Genomic DNA, 10,012 nt, shown 5'->3' with positions numbered 1-10,012 from the left:
AAGGAATTGAATGAAAAACAGACCTAATGTACCTGACCAGCAGATCAATTGAACAACCCCAGCCAATAAGACGAAATCTCAAAAGTTGAGAAACAAAGTATCAAACTAAACAAAAAAAACAATTATTCCTAAAACACTTGGAAGCTTTTAACCTGAAGTCCATTAATGACACAATTAAATATAGTCACTAACTCACGCAAAAAATTTGAAAGAGATTCATTTGACACTAAAGGTAGATAATCTCGAAAAAAATGACAAATGATTCAAAAAGAAATGTGACAAATGCTTCAAATGAAAAGGAAAAATTAAAAGATATTTTTCGAAAATGTATCTGGAAAAAATGTTCAAATTCATTTTTTTCTCTGTGGAGTTCTGTCTTGTAAATCATCTGCAACATTTAAACAGTTTCGTTGGCCAATAAAGATAGTTAAACTCAGAAAATGACAAAAATTCAAAAAATTTGAAAACAATCAAAAAATTTTAAATTGCAAGCTTTATTTAAGAAATTACTCATATTTGCAATCTAAAAAACCTATTTTGTTGCCACTAGAAACTCTGTAATAACATACTAGCAAACTTACTAGCAGCAAACCCCTGGCCATTGAGGAAAAAGACTAAAACTTCAGGAAGTCAAAGAAAAAATTACAATTTGAAAATCGCTAAAATTTGTAATATTAAAATCCTGAAGCACATTTCCCATTACCACTAGAAACTATGCAGTAAACTATTATCAAAACCTAAAGGAAATGTTTTGGCTGTTCAGGTCAGAGAAACCTAAAAATTGACAATTTTCGAAAATTTCATAAAATTGGCTTATGCCATGGCCAATAAAAATTTTGCAGTAACTATTAGCAAATCCTAGACGAGATTTCTTGCCCCTGGAGCTGGAAAACCTGAATAATGACAATTATTGTCAGAAAATTGGAAAAGACAACACGTTTTATCAAAAAATTGGTAAAATTCATGAAGTTGAAAACCATTCCATTACCACTAGAGACTATAAAATAACCTATTATTATGACACCAAGAGCTGAAACAACAAGAAGATTAAAAAAAACTTGAAAAATTTTAAAAATTAGAATAAATTTCCGTGTTTATGTTTGGTGTAGCAATACATATAGCTCTTAAAATGGTCATAAAAACTAATTACGTCTTGCAAAAGACCTTTACCAACTTTTACAAACCTCAATTTCAGACTGGTCCAACAAAAAATCCGAGAAAAAGACGAAAAAATTGCAATATTTTGGTCTCAAAAACTTCTGAAAATGGCCTGTTAACCTTGAATTACGGCCTTCCCAGTAGCTTCACCACTCTAAGTACTTGATGAACTACTAAACGCGGCTAAGGGCCTCTAATGAAACTTGATGCCCGCTGAGCTTTACCTGTTTATCCCGTTTTGAAAGCTCAAAGTCATGAAAAAAGGTGTGAAAACATCTTACAAAAATAAAAAAAACAACAAGACAGAGCACCAATACAATCCAATTCTTGGATTGTAAAAACTTGGAGCGCTATAATAGCCGGCTGAGAAGATGAGGGCGGCTATTAATGAAGCAATAGAAATTGTTTAAAATACACAATTCTTAGTTGAGGGGTATGCGCAGGCATTCGGGTTGTTTTCAGGTACGACGGGTGTGTATGTGTGTGGGGGGGGGGGGGGTTCGTTGCTGTGGGTGGAAGGTTGGGGGTTTTGATAGGTGGGTGAGTGGGGGGGGGGTGAGTGGGTAGATTGCGGTGGAGGTAGGTAAAAGTGAGTGGTTAGATGGGGGTTTTGTAGTTTTTATTTTCGATAGGGAGAAGGGACTGATATTGCAAAACTTTAAAATGACTTTTCGACCTTCAATATTACCAGCAGCTCATATAGAATCTATAATAGTAACAACGCTACTATTAAAGTCCAACGTTCGAAAACAGAAGTCAACGTTCAATAACAGCTCAATGTTCGACCGAAAAAAGTTCAAATTATGATCAAAAAACACCACCTTCTTCAGCTAAAAACACAAAATTCACTCAGGGGGACTTCAAATAATGTCATCGAAGATTATATACCACTATATAACAAAATGACCCAGCAAAATATTCCATTGAAAAAGACATTTGAGAGGCTGACAGTGATTATTAAAGAGAGAATACCAATAAAACCCAAATATTTTAAATAGAGAAGGAGAGCGCATAAAGCGGCTTCATTCGCTCTTGGCCACCATTGAACACTGATATCCTTCAAACGATGTGGTCTTAATCAAATAGGTTAATTTCAGCCTGGGCAAATGGATTAATATTCATGACAATTAGCAGTACACAGCAGGGAACTTTAACTCAATGCACTGAGTTTTAAACCATTAAGTCTTAGAGCCGGCGCTTTCTGGTTGATTGGTTCTTTCAATTTAACATTTTACGCTCTACTGCATTTGTGTGAATGTGGAGTGCGCGCGAAAATTGTGACTTATGCAAAACGAAAAAAAATTAAACATGCAACAAGTCAGTGTTACAATTCGAACAAATTGAAGACACCACTTTCAGAATTCTTAGCATAATATTTTCTGTTAATAAAGTATCCATATACCAAGAAGTCCATCGAATTAAACAGAGCACTGCAAAAAATCTCGAACTTCCTTCATTTCTATTTTAGAAAAATTTGTAAGAAAAAACCTATTAGGTCCCACGACATTAACCTCAAAAAATCTTTACACAATGTGCATGAGCCAACGATTGCTGTCAAAAATGAGAAAAGGTGTCAGAACAATGAAAGGGACCCACAACGCTACAAAACATAGGAACCGAAAATTGTCTATTATTTTTTGAAAAATCCATAAATTGCAAAAAAAAAATCAGAATAACTTAGCCTCATTAGAGAGCCATTCACCCCTGCCATCAAAGACACAAAGTAGCAGAACAACAAAACGGGCAACATTTAAAAATCACCTAAATTTCAAGAACATAGCCGGCAGGTTACCGGAAAATAGACACTTTTGGCCTTCCATGGACTTGAAACATATTGACCACCAGTCCTTTCAGAGACCACTAGACTTTTTAAAAAAAAACAGCAGGACAAGTCCTGAACTACAATCCAAAGAATTGAATGAAAAATGAGAACTTATATACCTGACCAGAAAATCAATCCCAGCCAAAAAGCCAAAATAGTAGATACAAATTGAAAACATACCCGGCAGATTGCCGGAAAATAGCCGCCGTTGATTGGGAAGCATGATTGGGATTGAAAGAATAGAAGATATTGAAAAGAAAAAGAGTTTTGTACAAAAACAATTTTTAAGTCCGATTTATTTTGATGGCATTTCGCAGTTGAACATAACGTACTTCTGTTTCTTAGAGAGAGGCTACAGGGGCTACTATCAATACCAATAAGCATTAGAGATGGTAACTAAGACTTATAGGAACGACGTTCAAATAGCGGGCATCTAAAATTGGGCTTTATGGGTTTATCCCGTTTCTACTTCTGACTTCAATTTTTTATACTGACTCTGTTCATTTTGAATTGCTTTGCTGAGCAACTGATGTTCAAAATCACTTTTAGCAGATTGAGAGAAGAGAGAAACTAGCCTAGAGAAGTCAAAAAGATATCACGCAAAATGTTGAAAAAGCGGCAAAATGAGGTAAAGCGAAACATTTTTTTGTTCGACGAAGTAAAAAACATAGCAGGACAACTGATATCGGCGAATCAACTGATATCAGTCTATCTTAACTGTGGTTCATGTAACATTTTATTAGATGTAGCACAGAAGGGCGGTTGGGGCGATTCTCTGCTAGGTAACAAAGGGGGTTGAACAATCCCATTTTTTATCCGTTTACATTTTAGATGAAAATGATGGACGTTTAACAAATGAAAGGTCATAAATGAGCTCTTTTCGAAGAACGAATAAAAACATTCTCCCTACACTCGTTTTCATGGCACTTCTATTCTGCGTCTAAATCGTATGAGGTTCAGTGACAATTCTGAAAATTAAAATCAATAAAAATTTATTTCTAATACGTAACTTAAACAGCCAGCTAATAAATCACAAGTGATTGCCTTTTTATACGAAATAGGCACAGTTAACTTTGTACCATTGACGTGAACGTGATAATTTAGTATTAAAAAGACAAGCACGAACTAAGTAACTATCTTTTCATAGTATTGGGGAGCAACAAAATTGGTGAGTTAATAATAAATCTAAAATCTACGAAGCTAGCAACTACAGTAATGTATTTGTATACGCACGCACCATCTATTCAGTAATACAGTTTTGGATAAATCGGTAATGAGGAATTATTGCAATGCAATTTTCGTCTAATTACGGGTTATAGAAAAAGCGCCACAAAATGTGCCGTTGCCTTATTGATTAATAGATAAGCAAATGTCTTCCATGATTTATGCGTTACTACTCATTTCCACGCCAGCCCCAGAACCATTTCCGAACGTCATTTTCCTGGAAAAACAATCATGACAACTGGACCACCTAAATTGAAGACCCACCAAACTTTGGATGCATATCTTTCCTAAATTGAGCTATAATTTGTAATTTTAAGCTGGCGTGGAAAGGAGCCCAGGTGAAGGTAATGTACTACAAGATAATTTCATTCATTTGTTATCAGTGAACTTTTGTACCGTGATGTCCTTACGCCACCAGTGCCAGACAATCCGTTTTAAGTGAATCCCTTTTACTCCTCCTGCTGCTCTTCTTGTCCATAGACACTCTCGTCACTATACGCAATGTACAAGAAGTAATCCTCCTCGTGATGATCCTGAAACAGATCCCTATTAATATTAACAGACACTATTAATGACTCATTTGAAAGAACCAAATTAAAAGCAGGCAACACTTTCACATGCAACAAATCACAAATTACTACTTGGTGACTCCTCTCCCACGTATCCCTGTCATTGATTTCAAAATAATGTCAATTTCTTTTTTAAATGTTTCAATCACAGAAGAAAAAATTCATGAGACCTCAGTGCGTTTAGCGTCGAAAAGCCTCAAACATACCCGGCAGATTGCCGGAAAATAACCGCCGTTGATTCCCATAACTATTTGGATTGAAAAAAATATCAACAAAAATTGATTTTTGTATAAAAACATTTTTAAGTGCGATTTATTTTGATGTCACTTCGTAACTGAACATACTCTCGTCTCTCAGTGACAGGCTACAGGGTCTAGTATCAACACCAATAAGCATTATAGATGGTAACTAAAACTTATGAGAACAAAGTTCAAGTACCGGGCATCTAAAAATGGGCTTTATGGGTTTATCCCGTTTCTATTTCTGACTTTGATTTTTTTAAACTGACTCTCTTCATTTTGAATTGCTTTATTGAGCAGCTGCTGTTTAAAAGGACTTTGAGCAGAATGACAGAAGAGTGAACCTAGCCTAGAGAAGTAAAAAAAGATTTCACGCAAAATGTCGAAAAAGCGGCAAAATGGGTAAAGCGAAAAAAAAGTTCGACGAAGTACAAAACATAGCAGGACAAGTCCTGATGAACAATTCAAAATATTTTCATTGACTAAACAAAAAAACTAGACCTAGAATAGACTATGAGTGAATTGAGAAAACCATTTTTAAAAAAATCAGATCAAAAAAATACGAAAAAAAAAACAAAGTCAAGGTCGTAATGCCGGCATGTGAACTAAAAAAAACCACTACCGGGAAATGAAAATTTAATTGAAACAAAAAACTAGGCCTAAAATGAGCCGTGAATGGATTGGAAAAACCATCTAGAAAATAAATCCGATCCAAAAACATCGAAAAAAAACAGTAAAAATAAGAGTTAAATTGCCGCATGTGAACAAAAAACCACTACCGAGAAACAGAATTTTGCAAACTTCGTTTTCTCACTCTACTTTAAAATTAGAGCAAAAAATTCACGCCGCAAAACCACTCGCTTTTCGCTCCATTTCCTGTTTCGGCGTGACCAAAATCACTACTCCAATTTGACTTCAAAAATCATAAAAATGTGTGAACAGATCTTAAAAAGAAACATAGCCGGAGGAATTCCGGAAAAGACTCGAAGGAGAAAATTGCCCAAACTTATGACTAAACAACTAGATCAATTATTGTGAACACTGAACCTCCACAAATGCCATACAAAATTTAAGGAAGAATAGAAACGGCATTCAAAAACAAATTGAAAAAACAACTAGAAAAACTATTAAAAAAATATTTTATAGAACAGGGAAACACAAAGCAGAGTAAAGTTCATTTGCAATTAAAGCAATGAAAAGCTCGCAAAAACATTGGGCAAGTCATAATAGGCTAAAAAAATGGTCTAAAATTTAATAGAAAAACTGCAAAAGAAAAAATTCTCAATTTTTCTGTCAATTTTCCTAAGAAAAAAATTATTTATACCTAGAAAACTTTAGTCAATTGGTATCTGAAAATTCCTTAAGTAACGAGCTTCTATTCAAAGCCCACTGAAAGCATTAAAACAAAAAAACATCAAAAAAATCATCAAATTTCGTCTAAAAATCAGCAAAACTGATCAAAAACCTCCATATTAGCATTAAACTCAAATTAACTACTTGAAACCTTCAATTCCCGTCAAAAGAAGCCTAAAACTAATACAATATCAGAATCAAACCTCATAAGCATCAAAAGTTGCAAAAAAAAAACGACTTCAAAAAGCCGCACGTGAACAAAAAAAATTTTTGCTCGCTTAGAGAAAATTTTTTCACACATCAATTTCTCGCTCTATCAAAAACAGCAGTATGAACAAAAACCACTCTCTTTTCGCTCCACTCTTCACTTTTTTCAGCACCAAAATCACTCCAAATTTTTTCACGCGTTTCATTTCCCGCTTCAAAAATCACTCCAATAAAATTGATTAAAAAAAAGGACTTCTCCAATACTCCTCTCCGAGTCGTAATAAAAAGACAGCGCCCAATACAACTCAAATTCTTTGAATTGTACAAAATAGGAGCGCTATAATAGCCGGCTGAGAAGATGAGGGCGGCTATTGATAAGAAATCTCGCAGTTGAAAGAAAGCATTTTCTCTTTGTTATTGCGAGCCTATATCCCTCTGATATACGTGCTGTCTACACGCATATTCGAAAGCACAACTTTTTTATTGGACGAACCTGGTAGAGAGAGCCCATAGTGGCACTGGTTGGAGGAATTACATTATTGACGAAGAAGAAGAGAGCCTCTTCAGCTCTGAGGTGGATGCGCTTTCGGATCAGGAAATAAAACTGTCCTACAGTCAAGTCCGATGGCACCAGATACTTCTTTTTATCCAGGTCGTTAATTCTGGCTTTCGGTGCTTTTTCCACAATGACCTGCAACAAAATAATCATTAACATCCACTAGCAACCCAGGGGTGAAATTAAAACCACGTCCTGCCCAATATTCCAAACAATAGATGAGGGTAAGAACGGATCCTGTAAAATGACAAAGCGCACTATCTGTTGAATTTCACTTACCCGTCGCACACATTTCATCTTAAAGCAGTTGTTTCCCTATCTAGCCACAATTTACATATCTATTATTTTGCCAAAGACATAGCGCTATCGAACCTTAAATAGTGGTAGTAATAGTAGTAGTAAATCACATTTTGAACGCTTCCCGCAATTTGATGAAGAAAAAATATTTTCTTTTATTTTAACTGCTCTGGCTCTAACAATGTATACAAGGATGAAAGTCAAATAGAGAATTCTAGTACCATTCAACGACCATTTTTAAACCATCTGCTATATACTCCCAAATAAAGTTCGAGGTATTTTGTGTTTTGGAAATACGTAATTGGAATAAAACTTCATAAAAAAACAGAAAAGCTACACTCTGGAACAATGGCTACCAGCGAGAGAGTTTTCAACGTCTTCGCTGTTTCCGAGAGACTTGCAGCCACTCAGACGAAAGAAACAGCTGCGTAGAAGTGCAATACTCACCTTCGTCTTAACAAATGACATAACATCGGCGTACGGTTCTCGTTTTTTTTTAATTCCAGGCGCAGAAACTTTTGCATTCTGCAGCGGTCTATGAATAAGAAAAATAGTAGGTTCTACAGAAATGTATAAAACGCATTACATTCCTAACTCAGACCTAAGTCTTTGATCCTCGTACAGTATCTCTGACAGATGAGCTCTTAATCAAATTTTCCTGAGAATGCTACTGAGTAGAAGATCCTCCAAAAGCCGACAACAAATAGAAGCCGATGAACCTACTGACCCATGTTGCGATTGAAACAGTTAGAGAACATTACGACAGCCTTATTTTTTCTGAAGTGTCAAAACGTGCTAAAAATTAGTTCGCAGTTTCATTAGGCTCGATAAATATGGCGAATTCAGCCTGTAGATAGGAGTACAATCAGCCCAATAACAAAACTAGTTAGCAGCATAGTCTAAGTAACTCTGATAACTTAATGCTCGAAATCAAGTTTTTAAACATTAAGTCAGTGAGGACAATTACTGGTTTATCCTAATTCTTTTTAATTCCCTTTTCGGCCTTGAACGTATTTGCGCAAAATTTCGGAATTAATTCTAAAAAGCATTCAATGAGTGGGCTGTCAGAAATGAAAACCGCGAGGGAAAGGTGAAACAAACTAAAACAAAACTATAACATGACAAGTTCTCAATTACAACTCAAAGAACTGAAGGGTCATATGAACCGACGATTATCATCATTAAACCAACATCAAAATATGACAGCCAACAAAGTACATAACCACATATGAGCAATATTGAACAAAAATCAGAGCAACTAAAAATTTTACCCTCCAGGATATAGTGTTTCAAGAATCACCAAACCTAACATTTCATGAAAAAATTGACACTGCGCATTCATCGAATCAGTACACCTCAGAAAACCTTGTCTGAATCAATGACTGACAAACTAAGACCGAGGCCAGAAAGAAAACATTTTTGAAGTAAGTTGCCTCAAAATTAGAAAACTCCATACCAAAATCTTTAACCACAGCATACTATAAAACTGAAGCAGTCAGAACATATCCGTTAGAATTTATATGGCTGAGCCAGGAAAAATAGAACAGCAAATGGAGGTCAGATTCACAAACACTTTAAAATCTCAAAAACAAACGGTATCTCACTCAGTGAAAACGATAGCTCAGTTGGACCCAAAAACTTTACCAAAATTACTCCGCACTAGGACAAAGAGAACCGTTATTTTTGAGACTTAGCCTTATGAAAAAAAAAGCGTCAAGATCAATGTTATTAATAAAGCAATAAATTAGATGCACTTATGTCAATGATTGTGCAACCGATGAATCCTGCTATTAATGAGACAATTAGCAGGCGCAGAAACTCAGAAAATCACTAATACATTTTGAAATGAAAAGTGTTAAAGTCAGGGAAAGCGTTAGCTCCGAACTGAAACGTTAGCTCCGAAACAATTATTTCAATTCACTAAATTTCCATTTACAACCGATAACATCTCACATCACTGAGATTCAGCAACCAATTCTTAGCAACCAATAAGATGTGTCATTAATGGACTAAGAGATCAGACAAAATGAACAACAAACATTTGCTGGCCTCAAAAATTCGAGATTTCGAAAAAAAATTAGCGTGAAAGTCATAGTAAGCATTAGCTCTGAAATTAAACAATTCGGTCGAATAACTTAATCCCCATTAGCAACCTTTGAGATCTGTCCTTAATGAGATGAAATGATAAGACAACAAAAAGTACAAACTCGCATATTTAAAAATTTGCGAATAATTTTTAAAAACAAACGTAGATTCATTTATGCCTTATTACTAGCGAAAGAGACTGGTCAGTTATTTATACTAAGTGATAAGACAACAGAATTAATAAAAACACGGTCAAAATTCAAACTCAAAAATTTATGACAACAAAGTGTCAATGTCATGAAAAGCATTAGCTGCCTACCCGTTGAGGAAATGAAGCATCAGCAAATAGGCGCAATTTGAACATTTGCGTATCGCATTAAAAGCACTTAACAGAAATACTTAACATAGAAATCAAGTTGACGCACGTCAGAAAAAACTCAAGAACCAGAATATAGTTCAATTCCATAATTTCTCAATCCACTTTAAAGCTTGTTTGAAAAAA

The 10,012-nt window shown here is 35.1% G+C and overlaps 1 protein-coding gene across 1 annotated transcript in view; it reads right to left on the bottom strand.

The window, feature by feature from the left end:
* Window positions 1-3,955: 3,955 nt before the first annotated feature.
* Window positions 3,956-10,012, bottom strand: part of LOC142341716 (gamma-aminobutyric acid receptor-associated protein) — a 335,133-nt gene continuing 329,076 nt past the window's right edge. The window contains exons 3-4 of the mRNA XM_075392880.1: window positions 7,066-7,263; window positions 3,956-4,737 (exon numbers count right to left, since the gene is read on the bottom strand). Coding sequence (XP_075248995.1) covers window positions 4,654-4,737; window positions 7,066-7,263 — 282 coding nt within the window. The 3' untranslated portion in view covers window positions 3,956-4,653. The remainder of the gene's footprint in view (window positions 4,738-7,065; window positions 7,264-10,012) is intronic.

This window comes from Convolutriloba macropyga, chromosome 6, assembly GCF_964194025.1.
Source record: "Convolutriloba macropyga chromosome 6, txConMacr16.3, whole genome shotgun sequence".
NCBI classification, from domain to species: Eukaryota; Metazoa; Xenacoelomorpha; order Acoela; family Convolutidae; genus Convolutriloba; species Convolutriloba macropyga.
Note: the sequence above shows the minus strand (reverse complement) of the source record. Positions and strands in the feature narration are given on the sequence as shown.